Source organism: Passer montanus, unplaced genomic scaffold, assembly GCF_014805655.1.
Source record: "Passer montanus isolate IOZ18808 unplaced genomic scaffold, ASM1480565v1 scaffold1, whole genome shotgun sequence".
In the NCBI taxonomy this organism is placed as follows: domain Eukaryota; kingdom Metazoa; phylum Chordata; class Aves; order Passeriformes; family Passeridae; genus Passer; species Passer montanus.
In genome coordinates this window covers 8695304-8715087 of record NW_024356504.1, presented here as the reverse complement: position 1 = coordinate 8715087, position 19784 = coordinate 8695304, and the positions used below count along the sequence as shown (strand labels likewise).

The 19784-nt window shown below is 38.2% G+C and overlaps 1 protein-coding gene across 8 annotated transcripts in view; it reads left to right on the top strand.

Moving 5' to 3' along the window:
• The first annotated feature begins 6687 nt into the window (after nucleotides 1–6687).
• Nucleotides 6688–19784, top strand: part of DYNC1I2 (dynein cytoplasmic 1 intermediate chain 2) — a 28624-nt gene continuing 15527 nt past the window's right edge. Inside the window, exons 1-7 of one of the 8 annotated variants that reach the window (XM_039695763.1) lie at nucleotides 6954–7065; nucleotides 7305–7312; nucleotides 8639–8759; nucleotides 10109–10223; nucleotides 13421–13565; nucleotides 17627–17686; nucleotides 18869–18984. In XM_039695763.1, coding sequence (XP_039551697.1) covers nucleotides 8652–8759; nucleotides 10109–10223; nucleotides 13421–13565; nucleotides 17627–17686; nucleotides 18869–18984 — 544 coding nt within the window. In that variant the 5' untranslated portion in view covers nucleotides 6954–7065; nucleotides 7305–7312; nucleotides 8639–8651. The other 7 variants (XM_039695602.1, XM_039695265.1, XM_039695358.1 and 4 more) reach the window with 7 other exon arrangements.

The window sequence follows — 19784 nt, the reverse complement described above, 5'->3', positions numbered from 1 at the left end:
TAAGCCTTCCATCTGAACATGTGGCAGGAAAAATACAAAACACAAAGTTCAAAAAATCCAGTAAAATTGTGAAGTCTTTTGTAATATTGGTTCTGCAGATCCCATTACCTCTCGAGTTCAGATACAGAATCTCATATGCAATCCTTTTGCAAACAAAACAGGCATCCCAGTAAAAGACAGTTGTGTGGTCTAGCATGACATTCTAGAAGTTGTTTGAGATATGTGCAATATACCTAGGATGTTCCTGCATCAATGTATTCTAGCATCATGGTTTTGGCAGACCTTCAGTACAAAATCAGTTCTAATTTGTACTTAACATCTTCATTCAGCAGTCTCAGAAGCTCCATCCTGCACACTTCCCCAGTGTCCTGCCACCTAGTTTTGCACACCTAGCTGTCTTTCTGTTATTTGGCATAGTTTCTTTTCACTTCAAGCTAAGTATGGAATAAAATATTTCTCTTTAAATGCTTATCCTCTCTCTTTTTCTGTGGTTAGCCTACACACGTGGTAGCCTTTCGTTTACCTTTCAAGCTATTTCAGAATGTAACAACATTTTTGCTCTAATTTTAGAACCTTAATCAGAACTTCTTTTTTGTATTCACCTGCAAAACAACAGCAAAGAGAACCTCACTGTACCTTTAAAGACTCAGAACACCAAGGTTTGATCAGTATTCTGGAAGAAGTCCTTTAAAAATGGAAATCTGGGGAACACCTACTTTTCAGCACTACAGTGCAGAGCAGAGATCTTTGGCATACTGATGACAAAATCTGCAGAGTCCCTTTTAGCTCTCTGGGGAGTCCTACAAATTTGAGATGCAGTAGTCCATGGTTCAATTACTTGCTGGAATGGATTCTCCACAAGTAGGGATAATCCTTCATTTGATGCTTACTCACTTGGACACATTTCTGTATTCCATACTGGCCATTCCAGGCCTTGCAATGCTTATTTTTTCTCCCCAGATTGTGTTTCCACATTAGCTGATATTATTACACTTATTTGGTTGAAATGGCACTTTTCTTTTATGAACTTCTCATTAGGTTAAAATAACTTTTCAAAGCAATTTTTTCTAGACTATCATGCTTGTTCTCAGGCTGTCACACGTTTTTCTGGTTTTAGTTTGAAGGGGGCCACTCAGTATTTGTTAGGATCACACTTTCAAGTATATGCAGATACAGCTGGTTTCATTAAATACTTACCAAATGCAGTATTCCTTATTTTTATTCTCTTTTAAATATTTACCTCTTAACTATAATAGGCCCTCAAACACCACTTGAATTTTTTTTCATTTTGGAATTCCTCCTGAAGTTTATCTTCTCTCTTGTTTTGTAACAGCTTTAAGGTATTTAGAGCATAAATTCAGTGCATCTGAATTTATTAAATAAAATGAATGACAACCTCAATATTCTTATTATAAGAACTATGCATAAGGTAACATGCATACTATATGAAGTATTGCTATGTTACCTACATTACATAATTTTAGTTTATATAAAAATTGTAATAATAAAGATGCTGTCTCATATCATGGTAAAATACAGCTTAATTACAAATTACAAAACACAAAATAGATGTTAATGCTGTCATTTTAAATCTACAAAAGCAGTATAACTACCTAAGGTTTCACAAGAACATGTTCTAGGTGAATAGAGCACAGTGAAGCACATATGCTATGACCTCATGGTGATACAGATAAATATACATTTCACAATAATGCAGTTTAAGGAAACGAGTTTTGGCACCTGAATGTCAGCAGATGAAGATGGGAGAAATGGAGAAATCAGCTTTATGCAAATCTTACACTGTACCACCTGCCAGCTTGTGTCAGGTACTCTTCAGCTGTCACTGGATCTCCTGTGAACAATTAAAGATTCTAAATTAATACAAATCAGAACAAGCCACAGTTTTTTTACACTAAAAATAATCTTCTTAGTAATTACATTTTTGGCATCCACTATTACTGAACTTTATTTAGTTAAGAAAATTCTAAAAGCATTTTCAACATTTTCTTAGCAGACACTAAATCAGAATTTCCAATTGCTACAATATCACATAAAAAGTCTATTTAAAATTAATTTTAGTCCATGTCTTGACAGAGCAATTTCTCATTGCTCAACTTCCTAGTACCAGCACTGTTCTTCACAGTGCAGAAACAATTAAAAATATACAGAGTCACATCAGCATTCTGTTGAGTCCCACTTGTTCCAGCAAATAAAACAAGGTTGTTTGACAGTCACAGATACTGCTTAATCTTTCTGGACAAATAAAAGCCAGTAAATCTAAGCATTATATTTCATTTTGCACAATATTGTGGGATTTATTTTAATAAAATGAACTCTAAGGCCTAACTGATTGGTTTCCATCTGTAATTTAGAGAAAGATTTTCAAAGGCATGAAAGCCTATTAAGAACACATTTAATTGATTTTTGCAGGTCTCGATACAGCATTTACTGCAGTCAGCAGTGAAATTTCCATTGATTTAAATAAGAACAGGTTCAAACCTGCAGAGACCTAGCTGCTATTTATGCATTGCACAGTAGCCCCTCCATAGCTAGAGATTTCTTCCCTTTGTTTTAGTAAAAATAACCTACATGCTTTTGTACATACACTCAGTACCATTTACTTCATAAATAAATAAATAAGTCACATTTCCAAAGGTAATGAAAGTTTTAACACTGAAGACTGAACAGAGTGCAACTGCCATTCAGTTTTATGATGCCTCTCTTTACTGAAGTCAATGGCATTATTTATGAGTAAAACAACCAAAATGTTGAATATGTACTTACTAGAAGTAAGAGAAGATTACTTAAACAAGTTTGAGTAATTATACATAGAACTATTGTGTTACTGCTGCAAAAGTGAGGGAAATGTTATCAAATATTCAATTCTATCAATAAATGAAACACTGATTTCATTCTGGTTTATTTAGCAGAATAAAGAAATGCAACAGAATATTTTTAAACCATTCCTGTCTAAGAAATAAGGCTTTTCAGAGAATTGTCTCACTGATACATGCAAAGATCAAAAAGGGGTGGTGATGTTAGCATTCCAATTTCATTTAGATGAAACAATAAGATAATTAGGTGTAAAAAATGCACAGTCTTATGTTCAATGCAGTAAAGGATCAATTTCATCTAAAGGCAAGTGGAGTGTGCACTATATCATCTGATCCAAAGGAGTGACCTTCTTGATTCAAATGCAAAATGCCTGTGCCTATTGCAGATGGAATTTACCAGGACAAAATGTTCAATAGAAAGATTACATTTCCACTGGGGCAGAAAGGTATTTGTCAGTGTCTCATTACAGCTGTGATACAAACATCTTGGATTTCAATTAGCTTTGAGATAGAACAATAATCCAGCACTGAAACTGCAGACAAACCTTTGTTTCTTACACCATTATATGTGGATTTTTGTTTCATTTGCAATAAGATATTGTAAGATTTCCAAAAGAAATAAATAGAAGTAAATAACACTCCAGCCATTTTAATGTCAGCAGTATCACTAAGTGATTGTCTGTCTGATAACTCTGCACTAGGAGGCGAGGGTGACATAATTTACATTTTTTCCAGCATAAATGAAAAGTGCTGAATTCTTTGAACCATAAGTGTCCCATCAGTTCTTCTACCCTCACTGTCCCACCTCCTATTATTAACACAGCATATCCACTCTGATGCTTTTGATCCTTTTCTATGAAAAGTAGTTTGCCTTCCCCATGGAAATAAATATGAAATTGGCTTTAGTGCATATCAGGAGTTCAAACAACAGCCCATAATAATTTCTACCCTATCGAGGTCATGTTTTAACTTCACAAACCTAGAGCTTGCCTCCACTTAAAATGCTTACTTCTAAATACTGTTTGATATTTAAGAAAACTTGTTTTTTCTGAACTGATCGTGGGACTAAGAGAAGGAAGGGCAATTTTTAACCATCACTTGAACTTCTGTGACTGATCTTGAGTTAACTCCTATAAAACTCTGTATAGTGTTTGTCACCTTTACTTCACACCTGTGTCACAAGGATAACTGTCAGCTTCTGAAATGTGGCAGGAAGAAAGGCTCAGAAACCACATAGGCATGATTCAGGTGTTAATTTCCTTGTTAGGATGAAAGTCATGAACTATTCCATGCAGATATGATTTTAATAACACTCCAAATTATACACTGTGCCTTCCACTCAAAAGACTTCCTTTCAAATATCAAATCACATAGCTTTAGCAGAATCTTATGTGTGTATATATATATGTGTGTGTGTGTGTGTGTGTGTGAATTTGTACAGACCTAAGTAAGCGTCCATGTTTCCCATCACACATGGTTTTGAGAGTCAAGAAATCCAAATTTTTCTTCAATAAATGCTTTCCAGCATAGGTGTCATCTCACAGGTCTTGACAGATGTTAGTGTTCATCTTTCCATTGAGTCAAATCTCCTTTCTGCTCAAGTGCTTTGTAAATGTGGAGCTTGGCTTCTGCTAGTAATAACTGCATTTTCAACTATCTACTGCCTTGCAACTTATGTTAAAAGCAAAGATTTAAGCTAAGAAGTAGGAGATATAGTGAGAAAAATTTTATATGAAAAATTGATGCTTATGTCTTGGCTTCATAGTTTAGCTGCAATCTGAAGTCATGTAATTTTTCAGGGCTTCTTCCAACACATTGGCAAGTTTCTTATGAAAGAACTAGAAAAGGAACAAATTCTATTTCTGTTTTCAGAAAAATGACTCCATGGCCCCAGTCTTTATTGAATAGAGCTGACTGCTGCTGTGAGTCAGTGACTCAACCAAGCTCATAACAATGTGAAAATACTAAAATTTAACTGTTAGAGCTAACAGTTACAATAGAAAAAAACCAACACACTTTCTGTCTCCTTATTTACCCTCTGATCTTTTTGGCTAGTAATGCTAACATAATCCACACAAAAGAATCTGTTGTCATCCTAACAAATATCCAAACGTATTCTCCTCTTTAGATGAGTACACAAACTTCCTTTAAGGTCAGTGGGAAACAGCTGCACAAATGAGGGCAGAATATAGCCTAGCACACAATACATCTGGAAATAGCTCCCTTGGGCTGATCTCCTGGCAGTGCTCATAAACCCTCTCAAACAGTGCAGGTTTTGGTGAATTACAGCATCCATTAAGAAGCTCTCATTATCTCCTGTCTCAACCACGTAACAGAAAAAAATTGAGAGTGCCATATGCAGACCACACTGAGGAGGGAGAACCTGGAAATTTTCAGCTGATAAACCTATTTTCTATAGTGCTTGGCAGGGAATCACCCTCAAGTGCTGGACCATCCACTAGTGGATGTTTTGTGCTAAAAGTTACCAGACTGCAAAAGGGTTTTCCTGGCAGAAAGGACCCACCATTCATCATCACCTCATTTTGACATGACAGAAAAGAAAAATGTCCATCTAGCAGGAACAGGAAAGAGAGGAGAAACTCTTACAAAATGTATGAAGGTTATTCAATTATCAGAAGCCATCTAAACAACAGAGGGTTTTTCTAAACTTTTTAAGGTACAGTACGAACCCCGACTCACATGGAATGCTACAGTGGAATAAATAATCAACACTGATTACTGCAGCAATTGAAGTTTTCCTAGCAGCTATCCCAGTAAAGTACCAACCAACCCGTTCAGGTTATTATTCCTAACAGGACTGCTACAAAGCCAGTGTTCGTCAGGACAAGTTTCAAAAATACACTCACCAGGCATAACTATTTGTAGATCCAGTCATTGCAAGTAAATTATTCCAATTCTGTAATAGCAGAACATTTAACCTGCTCTGGAGTTATTGCCTCTAAAAGCTTTGTTTCATAGGGTGCTGTGAGCACACACTCCACTCGAACTACAGCAATCTTCCCCATAATTCTGCTTTGGTAAGCACAGCCCTGGCAGAGCAGCAGGCTGGGGGACCCTGCACCTCACTGAGACAGAGGCCAGCAGCACCTGCCCAGCAGTTACCAAAAACAGGTACAGGACTTTGATACAGGATACAAATCACAGCACACTTATTTGTTTAGGACGAGTGGGAAACAGCAGAGTCAGCTGCTGCCAGTTTGGAGCTGTATCAAAACGAGCTGTGCAAGCTCCCTCCCGCCCCACGCTCACGAAGGGAGCTGTGATGTCGCCAGGGCAGCCCAGCGCCACCGGCTGCCGCGCAGTGTGTCTGTCACAGAGCGGCTGCGGGGGCCATTTTGTCACCGCTCACACCGCACCAGGCCTTTATACTCGGTATCCCCGGTCACTGCAGGGGTTGTGGTTACCGGCCGCGCGTGGGCCCCGCGCTTAAAACCACACAGTTCCACCCACACGACTGGTTTTCCCGCTCGGCTGCGGGAGGGGCCTAGCGTGGATCGTCCCTCACTGCCCGGAAGGCAAAGCAGAGGCGAGGGCGCGGTCCCGCACAGGGATGCCGCCTCGGCCCGCTCTGCCCCGCCCGGCCGCTGCCGAGCCGTCCGTGAGGGGAGCTCGATGCGCTCCCGCCGTCAGCGAACCGGGCACGGCGCGCATGCGCGCACGCACTCCACGGCAGGAGGGGGCGCTCGCTCCCCGCGCCCTGCGGGCACCGAGCACAGGCTGCTAGAGCGTCCCCACTCCGAAAGACTACGAGTCCCATCATGCAGCGCGCGGCCACGCCCGGGGAGCGCCGGCGACGTGATCCATTCACCGGTGCGCGCTGCATGCTGGGTGTCGTTGTTCTCCAGCTGGCTTCGCTCGCCAGGGACCAGCGGGAGGGGTGTGGCGCCGGGACTCGGGAACCGCCCTGTTCTTGTGTCTCTTCGCGCTCGTTCTCCGTGTTAATTCTTTTCCGACTGCCGGCCCTTACGGTGCGGATGAGTGGGGCATTGGGTGTTTTACTGCACAGATCTCAGTGTCCTTCTGCAGTTCCCGTAGATTTCCACGCATTCTGCAACGCCTTCGAAGCTGGTTTGACCCTCGGCGTCTGCCGTCGGCAGCCGCCTGCCAGCTGTCGGCGCCTTTGTGCGGCGGCGGAAGGGGCGCGGGGCGAGGGCGGCGAGAGCGGGGCAGGAGCCGCGGGAGGAGCCGCGGGCAGGTGCGCAGGGGCCGAGCCGCGCCCAGCGCTGCTGCCTCCCGGTGGGAACGCGCCGTCCTTCGGCCTCGCCCCGAGCAGCGGGGGCTGTGGCAGCCGGGCGGGGCTCGCTGGGTGCAGGGGCCGGGAGTGCCGCCTTCTCCCGGGCCGCGGGGCGTGGGGCGGCGCTGTCCGGGCTGCCGGCCGCTCGGCCAGGCGGGACTCGGGTGGGGGCTTCCGTTCAGGCGGCAGCGGGTTCGTGGCGCGGGCATCTCCAGGCGGCGGGGAGCGCTCCCCTTCCCTCGGCTGCGCTCGGTCTGTGCTGGTTTTGTGCTGGGTCTGCGCTCGGTCTGTGCCGCTTCGCCTCCCCGGGCCGGCAGTCCGTGGTGTGACAGCGCGCTTTCCTAGCGCTCTTTAAAGGGAGTGCCATTTGAAAATGCTGACTGTAGGTTATTTATTTATTTATTTATTTATTTATTTATTAGCTAACTTAGTGCTAACAGGCGACATGAAGGAATACACACACTGACTCCGGCATACGTATTGCTAAGATGTGAGGTTAGATGTATGAGGCTTGCAACATTTTGCATCCCTTTCTGTGCTTAGCTGTGCTATGCAAACATTTGCAAGTATTCTTTATTTTGAATTGGCACATAGTCACGTTACTAACGCTGAATATTGTATCCTTATTGTCAAACTTACTGTAAAAGCATTTGTAGTTGTCTCATTTGCTGTAGGACCACTTGTGCATTTTCTTTGCTGACTTGATTTTACTTAAAAACAGTAAAATTAAGCTCTCTTTCACCTAGCCCTTTCATCCAGTTTTTCTTACCTGTGTTCTGAATCTTTGTGAAGTTCTAAACTTACAGGGTTTCCACCTTTTGTTGTTGACCGTCTTGTCTGTATTTGAGTTAGTTACATAGCACAACTTTTTGTAGCATTTTTGTCTTTAAATGATCCACCAATTTATTAACAGTGTAACAGTTTTGAAAAACAAATTATAATGCCTATGTTTTACAGTTTTCTTTATCATTTATAGTAATCCTACTAAATGCTTTAATAAATCTTTACTTTGAATGATATAGTGGTGTGTAGAAAGTTTGAATCATAGAATGGTCTGTATACTTACATACTGTTAAGTCATAGCATGCCAATATTTAGCTGTTGAGTTGAAAAAATGAAAGAGAAATATTGGCTTGCTGCTTTTCTTGCTTTTTTCAGTCTTGCAAGTGGTTTTGTAGCTGCAAAAATCTTATGGCAAGATCAAATACTCACATCTTCAGTGCCTAAGGCTTCTTTCAAAGTAGTTCCTTCACAGAGCATCAGACCTACCTTAGAAATGGATGGTGTCATCATATCATGGTTCTATCTGTTTTAAATCAATCACTTTAGTATTGAGAATGTGTTAAGTGAAAGAAAACTAGAAATAGGAATGTGGGTTTTTTCAATTATTATTGACTCAGGCTTCTGGTGAGCTGGTTCTGGCAATAAGCTAGGGTAATTTCTTTGCAGATGGCTTTTGGAAAAAAGCTGCTATCTAAAAAAAAATTAAAAAAACCAAAACAACACCTAAACAAAACAAAAGCCAAAGAGTGACGTGATTTCTGTTGATCAGTGTTTCAGCCATGTCTGACAAAAGCGAGCTGAAGGCGGAGTTGGAGCGCAAGAAGCAGCGATTAGCTCAAATCAGAGAGGAGAAGAAGAGAAAGGAGGAAGAAAGAAAGAAGAAAGAAGTAAGAAATAATTTTCACTTTGACTTGCATGTGTTACTTGCCCAAAATTGAAAGAGTAGGTTCACATAATCTATCAGTCATTTTCTGTGTCCTGTTCAGGAAGTGTCTATTTAATGGTTGGTGCTAATTATAAACATAGCACTTTCATTTTCTAATAATGCAAACACCTACTGTTTTCTTTTCAACTGTCTGTATGATAAGCTGGATTTTTAAAAAAAAATTAAAAATTAGTATCTTGCACTAGCATAAAGTTCAGATTTCTAGAACTGTCTCTGTGCATGTGACATCATGAATCACATCACTCTGATCCATTGCCTGAAAGCTCTGCTTAATGAGTTGTGATAGGTGTAGTGTAAAGAGCTCATTTCTGAAGTATGGTTCTGAAGATGTCTGTAGGAATTATCTGACTGTCAGTATTATCATTGTACAATGTTCTGCTCTTTGGCCTGTCTACAGGCTGAATTTTTAAATGAGCAGCACTCAGGATGTATGTGGTGCTTGTGTGTTACATTTAGTTTGTTAACAGTCTTCTGGATTTCTGGCTGCTGGAGTATGTGACAATCAGTGACAGATTACTGTTTCTCCTGAATGCAAATTGTATCTCATAAAAGAAACTTTTACTGGTATGTTTTGGGTACTTTTTCATTACTTCTCTGTGTTTTGGTTTTGATCTAGTTGGTGTTCTAAATCAGCATATGACTGAAGGCTGCGCAGCTGCCAGCCACATGATTCAGACAAAAAGGAGAAAGAAATAGCTCAAATTATGTCCTAATGACCTTGGAGCAGTGTATTGCCAGAACTGCTTTTTTAAAAAAGCAGCTAACTAAGAGTAGAAGGATACAGAGTGTTCAGCATCTTTTGCAATAGAGCTTGCCCTATTTTAAATAAAAGAGGGTGGGGGTGTATTTTTTTACACCTATCCTGTTAAATCTAGCAGATAACACAAAGAAAACTACTTTTCTTTGACACAGTTATTGTAATTTTAAAATAGGAACCACATGACTATTTCTAAAATACTTTTACACCCAGGTACAGGATGTTTTTGTCATTATTTGCATTTTACAGTGCTTAGGATTGGTGTAAAAAAAGGTACTCAATTTTATGAAGTGTTACTTGTTTTGGCAAATACACAGACACTTTTTGCATGTTTATATATGTCCTTTGAAGACAGTACCAAAGCTTTGGAACATTGTTATTGCTCTCTGTTTATTTTATCTACAAAAAGAACCATTGGAATTATTGAAATTGAATATCTAATATACTTGATAGGTTTCTGTATTACCACCCTGTGTGGTATCAAAATAAATCAAAGGTTAAAAGCTGTAACTTAATTATTAAATAATTTTTAGACTGACCAGAAGAAAGATGTTCTTCCAGTACAAGAAGAATCTGATCTTGAAAAGAAGAGAAGAGAAGCGGAAGCATTGCTCCAGAGCATGGGGTTGACACCCGAGTCTCCTGTTGGTAGGAATGTTACTGTTTGTTTGAAGTAAATGTTTGGGAGATTTTTGTTTAGTCTGTTTTATAGGTGAAGTGGTTTTTGGGGCCTTGTGTTATTTTGGGGTTTTTTTGTGGTGGTGTTTTTTTGGGTTTGGTTTTTGGTTTGGTTTTTTTTTTTTTTGGTTAAGATTGAGGTATTTATGTAACTAACATAATAATTCTCTGGACACTTTGTTGGGGGTTATATATGTCTGGGTTTTATACTCTTTTGTCATTCATGTTCTGTTATAAATGTCAAATGATTTGCTTCAGTACATATTACATAACATTATTTTGTAAAATAACACCATTTACACTTAGTGGATTATGTGAAGTATATTAGTTAAAATATCATGTATGCATTTTCTTTTTCCCTCCTGTTTTTCATGCTCATTATTCTCCTGTATTTTTTTCCTTACTCTTTTCCACAATGCCAAATTTTAATGCTGATATTTTTGTGTGGAGTTGGCTTGTTTCCTCTCCACATCTGTTACACCCTAGTTTTTCTTATCTCAAATACCTGATTGATTTTGATGGAGCAATAGCAACACTAAGTATAAAAATTAGCTTCCAAGGGTGATGATTGGTGCCTGTGCAGCTCTTGGATGTGTTAGCATATTGGCTCTTGCTTTTTGCCTTAGGCACATCCCTATGGAAGATGAAAGCAAGGAACATGATAATGCAACTCTGCTTTTTGTCTCCAACTCTGAAATCAAAGGGGTTTAAGCTTATCACTTTGGCTTCTTGGTGAGGCTCTATTCAACTGGGTTTGTAAATAAAATAGTAATAATTTCTTACAGATATAGCTGCGATTATACTTTTATAATTGCTTTTGTGGAATACTCAAGTGTTCAAAAGCGAACAGCATTATAGCTGCTCAGATTCCTGCAGCCCCAGCAGTCATTTTTGGTAATTCAAACTGGTAATTTACCAGTAAATTACCATTTTGGTAATTTAATAGTTGAGAGACTCTATTTGGCTGTGTTAGTACCAGTGTGCAGCTGTTTAAGAAATCATTTCTGGCCTGCTACAGATTTTCTTTGCTAGACTAACAGTTGAACACTTCCCTTGCATGATACTGTGCTAAGGCAGTTGATGAAATTTTTGTAGGAATGTATGTGGTTGTTGGGTTTTTTTCACAGCTGGCAGCGAATCTGAAAGCCACAGAATGGCCATTGCTCAAAGCAGGTTAATGTATATGCTCAGAGTAGGTGTTAATCAAAAACTGAGAGGTGCTGACATGCAAGAGTGGGGCACACCCCTGCATGTTGTGTTTAATTCCACTGAGCTGCTACTTAATCACACCCTTCAGTGTGTGCAGGGCATTCAGTCTGTCTCCTTTCAAGATAACCAGGTCTGATATGGATCCTTGAGTTAAAATGTCCTACTTGCTGCCTGCAGTTGGCATGCCAAGGGCTCAAGCTCCTTTTCTGCTGACTGGATGGCAGCAGGTACAGGGATTGTATGCCTGAACTGATGCTAACTCGTGGCTGAGCTGATTGGTGTGCAGCTGAGGTAGCTTGTGCTCACACTGTCAGTGGAGGGGCGTTGCTTGACATTAGATTATTTCCTAGAAAATTGTGTTAATTCCTGAGGCAATTCCTGTGCTGTTAACTGCTCGAGAGTGAACTGTATCAGTGTTAGTATGTTTTGATATCTACCATATCATATCTACCATACTTACTGTAAAAAAGCCTTCGGTTAGTGAACCTGAATAATTTTCAAAAAGATTTTACAGCTGAATCCTCTGGGGTAGGTGAAATTCCATCTGCTCTTTTCGTGAGACTGTTGGTCCTTCAGTGGGACTGCCCTCGGTTTGGGGCAGGGTTTCCCGAGTCGCTGTCCCCACAAGAGAGCGCTGCAGCCCCAGCGCTGAGCCCTGCGAGAGGCTCACCCTGCCCTGAAAATGCACACAGATGGCAAAGCAAAGGCCTGCGGGCAGCTCCTCTGCTGGAGATTAACCGGTACCTGCAGGGATGGGTTGAAGAATTTATATATTCTTACATACCCCCAGTTATATAAGTCTAAATGTGTGTGTGTGAATTTATGAAATACAACTCAAGACCTAGAGAAAAGGTCTCTCCACTAGGAGGAATGAAATTTTAATAAATTGAAGAGTTCACTGTTACTTTGGTGAAATTAGGGGAGAATTTTTGTAAATCAGAACCATGTCTTTGTTTTGAGATGAAGTGGAGAAATTCTTTAGCATTCACAATATACTTGTGATTTCAAGAAATTCTGTAGAAACCTTGCAGACCTAAATTCACAGTTCTCCCATGCTTAACTGTTGACAGAGTAGGCAGCAGTTTACATAAATAATTTGTGTTCATTTGATTAAAGGGGTTTTTAAGGGTTGCTAAGCACTAAATGCTTTACATATTGCTGAAAAATGAAGCATATAAGGACCTCCAAAACATCACTAATTCTTCTGATTAAACCCTAAGTTTCATTAAAAAATGATAATTTCTAAAAAACAAATTTGAAAGAAATACTTAAGTAGCTTTGTATTTGTATCAGATTGCATGATATAATTCACTATATATCACTTCCAGAAAGAGTGTTACTTTTCAAGTGGTAAGTGCAGTCTTCATCTGCTAGCAGGAAAAGAATTGACACTTGAGAAGTTTAAATACAGTGGTACTAGACTGCTTACTGTCAAGCAAAAAAAAAAGAGTCATTCTCAAGACCTAACACTAGAAACTTTGTAATACACAAGATTTATGTTGATTTGATTCAACTCAGAACAAAAATAACAGAATGCTGTATGACACAGCCACTTTTCTGGTCCACAATTTGGTGATTATATATTTTGAAATAACATTGCCAGTTAAACACATTCATTGTCTAATCTTTAAGAAAGACTAATGTCAGAGCTGTATTAGCAACTATCTTTCCTATGTTTAAGCAACATGAGTCAGTGGAAATTACCCTTTGAAAATCAGTGTCATCATTTGTCAAAAGTTCAGTTTAAAAATATTTTTTCAACTCATTTTCTTCCCCTCCATGTCTTTTTGTATGCTCCAGATGCATAAATGCCAAACAATTGCATGAAAATCCAGCATGAATTGTTAACATTGTCTTTTCCCCTCTCTTTCTACTGTTCATTTTCATCCATGTTTTTTTTGTTTGCCATCACTTTTTTTTTAATACTTCATTTTTAATTAATTTGCAAACATCCTAAGCTGTGCACCCTCTGCGAGTAGTAACAGCGGATACCTGTCTGTTTCACTATTTAGTCCCTCCTCCTACCTCTCCGTCCTCCAAATCCGTGAGTACGCCAAGCGAGGCTGGGAGCCAGGACTCGGGGGATGGTGCTGTTGGATCCAGGTATGTCACTTTCCTTGTCGTGTTCCTTTGCTCAGTACCTGTGTTCTGAGTAATTAAGCTTTAGAAGAAAATCATGGTTAATTATTTGGTTATAATACTATGAGGTTACAGTGTTGAATCTGTCAAAAACTGTTTTGCAGAAGTACTTTGCTTTAAAATTTGAAATGCAACTACACTTCTTGATTTGAAGTTGCCAGCATTAATGTGAAGTTGTTTAAACTTGCAAGTTTGAAGTAAAATGAGTGTCTTGGGACAATAACAAACTCAGAAAGTCTAACTTCTGCTCTCTTAACAGTTTTTTTAAAAGAGGATGGGTATGGATGATAGATTATTTGCTTTTTCCCATACCTAGTTGATCTAATAAAAGGTACTGTCTACAAACTTTGCATTACTTCTGATTTATTTTTCCCTTACTCAGAACCATATTTCTCATTGTTTTACTTCATCTGTGTAGTGCAACTTCAGCCCATGCAATCTTTTATTTTATCAAAACAACTTCATCTTAGTACAGCCACTGTTGTTTTGGTCTTTTTTCAGTGCCAGTACTTGTCATATTTGTTTGACCATTTCTTTGAGCGTGGTGGTTTGAGACGTGCTGCTCTAAAGAAGAGTCAGATAAATATTTCTCTTAAACATTTTAAGTGGTGATATAACAGTGATAAGGCAGGAAAACACTACTTCCAAAGGGTATTTCTACTGTTTCCCATGCAGAGTCTGCAAATAGGAGCAGTAGCTGCCTATTAATATTGGTAAGATATTCTCAGCAACTGAAGTTTATGTACTTGAAATTTAGGAAGTATACATGGTGGCTGAAGTTTAGTTAAAGCACAGTAACTGCAGCAGTTATCAGTCACTGTTGTTGTATGAGTAGTAGTTTTTGAAAAGGAGTCAAAGGTTGGACTACTTTGAAATATCTTATAAAAAGACTGCAGTAACATCTTGTATGCATATGGATTATGCATAACTATATGCATCTTAATCTGAAAATATTCAAGAGACTAATGACCTGAACAAAGGTTACATGGTGCCTACTTCTAAATAGAAATCGTTCAGTTAAAACAGAGAATACATCAGGCAGCAGATGTGAACCCAAACTTTTTGTTAAGAGTGCTCAGGTATGATCTTGTTTGCCTGTTGTGTTAATTAACCAATATAATCATTCCTTAATTGAGTGGCAAGGAAATTTTAATTATCTTAAATTGTTGTTTATTGCTTATTAAATTGTCTTCAAAAAATATGTTTTTATATGTATTTATGTTCAGTAGAAGAAAAAAAACCAAGTATTTGATGATGACGTTTTAAAAGAAAATATGTTCTTTCCATTCACACCTAATTTAAATTCAATATGAAACCATATGCATAGGCCACATACCTGGAATGGAATGCCACGTTGTGTACTGCATTTATTTCTACCTCATTGTGTACTGCACTCTGATTGTGTGTTCTCAAACATAGTAATGCAATAGTGTATGTATGCATTTTCTTATGAAGCCTTAAGAAAACCCATATCCTGAGTCTCAAAAGCTTCATGCGTTTTCAAACTTTAAAACAAAATCTGTTTTAGGATTGTGATCTTTATGGCATGGAGGTGTGAATGTACAACTAAATTGAAGGCATTATGGAGTCCCTGTTGGAGTCCCCTTGCTTTTTCTCCCACCAGTGGATTCTTCCCTTCCCCCAGTAATGGGTGTCCACATCCTGGTTTATTAGTACACCTTCATTCCTTTTGAACATGAAAGTTGGACTGTATTGTATCCCTTGGTGTTACACGTGGCATTTCATAGGTGACTCCTACTGATATGAGATATATTTATAATGTATCTCATCACCTCTTCAGTGATGCTGAATCTTGTCAGTAACTCTTTTAGTAAGTAGTAAAGCAGTGTTCAGACTGTGCTCCTGTTATTACTTCCATCTGTCTTGCTTTATTGTCATTAGTAAAGAGTTTTGTTTCCTAGTTTGATTCTGGTTCTTTCTCTTTTTTCCTCAGTCAAGAGTGCAAGTCCTGCAGTCAAAAAAATACAGCTGGTTTACTTTTAGGCTGGTGAATGCTTCATAGAATTAGTTTGAAAACAGAAAATATTTTTAGCTATATCAGAATTGTTAGGAAAGTACCTGAATACAGAGAAACCTGGACATTTGTGGAAGAACGGGAAATTTGTTCACTGAAGCTTGTAGATAAATTCATTTGACTGAAGGCAAAACAAACTGGAAAACAAAAACAGTGTTTTGCATCATTTTGGTACATATATGAAAAGGTGGATTTCACCTTAGAATGTTACCTTTATTTTAAAAGAGTATCTCGGAGAAGTAGTTAACTATCTCCTGTACTACTTGTTAGTTTCAACTATTTTAAAGGACTCTCCCTGGTCCCAGTGAAGCAGCTTTTGAAAATTAAAATAATGCTTTGAAAGCAGGAAAGCTACCTCATTAAGGGCTAAATCTTAAACAGGTGCAGAAGTTGGAGCATTTTATGTTTATAGCCTTTCCCCCAAGTTCCTCTCAAAAACGATTGAAAAGTTGAGAAAATATTGGACAGGTATTGTGATGATGCAGCATCTGTATCTGAAGCTAAGGTATTCTTTGCAACATGAAGGTTGGGATGGTGTTTTGGTTTTGCTCATGGTTGTACAACATATAAGCAAGCTTATATGTTTCAAGTTTCAGCTTCAAGTTTCATGGACCAAATTAAACGCTTAAGCTTAAATCTCTTTGGTCAAAAAAGATAGTAGAGATCTAAGGAATAAGTATGCTGCAAGTAATTAACTTTAGGCTAAAATGATGTGTTCTCTAATGCACAAAAGATATGAAAAGATTTTGGAGATTTGGGTATTAATCTGCTGCTGGGGATGCAGTTGACTGGCTGTATATGAAGATGGTGGATTTGTAATTCCTAATTAAGTTATGATTAATAGTCCTAATGCACACTTTCCACTAGAACAAGGTAGTGCTTGGCACACCCATATATATGAGCTTTTACAGCATTGTGTACATATTTTTCAGATCAACGTTAACTTTAGGAATTCTGCACCTAGTTAATAGAAAATTACCATGTATGGGACGAAAACGTAAAGTTATCTTTTATTGACTTATCATAGTAAAATATTGCATATTCTTTATTTTTTTTTTATTCAGAAACATTATTTTAAAAAATGCAGATAATATATGAGAATGTCAGAAAAAACCAAGCAGGTTAATCTGTTAATCTCTTACAAGTGTGTTTCTAAAATTCTGCCTAAACCTGATAGCCAGTAGACTACATGAAAATTTCAGAAGAGGGGATGAAGGCTAGAAATGAAGGTAGAGGGAATATTGATTTCCCCCTTGCTATTTCTTCTAGTACAACTTGAAATGGATCCATTCTGTTTGTTATTCCACATGACTTTGAAACATATTATTAATATAAAGCCCACAATTTATAAGAGATTTTAAGTGTCTTAGATGGAGTTGGCTCTAACTCGGATGACACTTACAAGCCCAAGGCAGCGCTTAACCCATAATTACTGCAATGTCACATCTTGGAAACTCTAGCAGTTCTTTATCCCAGTGGAAATGCTTTTTTTGCCCCACTACCAAAAGGCTTATGTGTTTGACTCATTTCCTTTACCAATATGACAGTTTCCTCCACATATTTACTGCTCTGGGCAAGTTTACATTATGTTAACAAATCTGTCTTCATATTACTTGAACAAACCTGAACATATTTTAAAAGAAATTTCAAGTTTTGAGTGGTTCTTATCAGTATTTAAAATACTTTTATTTGCCTTTCATTAAGGCAGCATTTGTTTGCAGACCTTTAATTTTCAACCTTTAAAATAATTTAGTTCTTTGCTAATAGCTCTGAATTCTGTTTGCTTCTTAACTTTTGTATTTACTGCATGTGTTATTGCACTGAATGTTTGCTGAATTTCTCTTAACTGATGTTGCATTGCCTTGTTTCTTGTGAACAATAAAATAACTATAAGCTTGCTGTAACTCTAGAATTTCATAGTGTATATTTGCTTCACTAATCTCTGGCCTTTTTTGCTAATGCTGCATGATTGTTCAACCTGGGGTACCAGGACGCTGCATTGGGATACTGATCCATCAGTTCTTCAGCTCCACTCTGATTCCGATCTGGGGTATTGCATAGATTTCTTATATTCCCTCTTTCATGTGCTTATGGATAATAAGTATGAGCATTTTTTCCTTTAAGACTTGTTGTTGTTGTTAAGAAACTATTTTGTAAGTAATAGAAATTTGCTGTCCCTAGACTTAGCATGGTTTGCTTGCACTGGGAAAATTTTTATATAATTTAATATACAGTAGATGCTTATTTCCAATAAACACAAGTTTTGTTTTCTTTGAGTCTTTCTTTGAGAAAATATAAACTTTAAGAAGTCATTTATTTGAAATAAAAAGGTTAGCATGGCTGTATTTAAAAACAGAGCAACTCCCATCTTTTCTTACCAATACGTTTATAAAAACTGTAGCTCATTATAAGCACCAACTAAAATCTGTATTGTGTGCTAAGAATTATGATTCTGCCCACCAAAACCTTTTAAAAGGAGTTACTCTTCTGCTTTTATCTTGGGAGAGGAGTGGATAATAAGAAACTAAATCTGATATAGGTAAATTGTTGGATCCTTGCAGTATTATTACAGTACATACTGCACTTAGGTTTTACAGAAGGCTACAATGCCTGAATTAATGTTGTGTAAGTTTTGGAATATATTATCTGTTGTATGATGCTAGCTATATTTACCTTCATTAAAGTCAGAAAGCTCAGAGCTTTTCAGTATTGTGCTCTGAAACGAAGTATAATGGCTGAATTATTTGTCAGTGTGAGTTCCAGGTCAGCCTGGCAGTTCTGCATTCTATATAGTATCTTAGAGGTGGACAAAAAAGGGCAGCAAAGTTAAAAGACTAGGAAATGCTTTTTCCTTCAGTATAACTAAGTTGGTTTTCAAGCTTTATAATCCTAGAACTGTTGCTGTACAAGCATGACTTCTGAGTAGATCTGTACCCCTGATGATAAAGATGTCATATATGTGGCAGTATTCTGGTCAAGCACAAAGAGCAAAAATTTTAAACTATAGGTTATATCCAGATATTTATATGTGCACATCTTCCTTTTCTCACAGATGTATATATAGTTGCTGCTTTTAAATAATGATGATAAAATAGTAGTCATAATTGTGTGACTTGTTCAAAGTTTTCACTGGATTTAAGTTTGATTAAGCAGTGCTGTGATATAATGATTTGAGTATTATTCTAAGCAAAATGTGAAATTATAAAATTAAATGTTTTTTTCTGATTTTTAGACGTGGACCTGTTAAACTTGGAATGGCTAAAATTACACAAGTTGACTTTCCTCCTCGAGAAATTGTTACCTACACAAAGGAGACACAAACACCTGTCATGACTCAGCCCAAGGAAGGTGAATGGTTAATTTTTTACTATAAAGTTATTTTTTGTCTGTTTTAATATAATAATGATGACTGGCTGAATTAGAACTAGCACTTGTGGTCTGGAAACTTAGTAAGGTAAATGAAGGTTGATGTACGAGATAGTTTATATGAATTCTATTACCGCATTTTTGTAGGTTTTGCGTAACTGTTACTGTCGCTCTGCATCTCTTGTAACATCACTCTTGCTACTAATATGTGGTACATTCACACTGCTAGTATATGTTCAGATTAACAGCAAGTTGCTTAATTAGCTGACAGCAGGTAAATAAATGGGATATATTTTGCATTTATGATGTTCAAGAATCCACACGTAACTTGGCACATGGAGGACAGGGAGGTGATTTGAGGCAACTGGCATGGCTTTAATGAGGGCAACTCCTGCCTGACCAACCTAGTGGCCTTCTACATGGAGTGGCTACAGCAGTTCTACAACAAAATCTCTTGGTTGTTTAATATGACTGACTTTGAGTATGTGTCTATGTTAGCAATTTTAGCAACTTCTACATTCATAATTTTGCATTTTCCTGCTCTTTGGTATGTGAACTTTTGGGTGTTTATGCAAGGTTATATCTTTCTAACTTCATTATTCAGTTAGCCAGAGGATATGATTTTTCTCTTAACTGTGTTTCTTTTCTATTCTTCATTTTATCTGTTGCCCTGCACAGGTAGGTGTTTGGCGTTTTCCTGCTTTCATTTCTCCCATGCCCTCAGCATTTCCTTTCTCTAATCCCTCAGGTCTTTTTCCTCCCCTCTGTCAGGTTCATGGAAT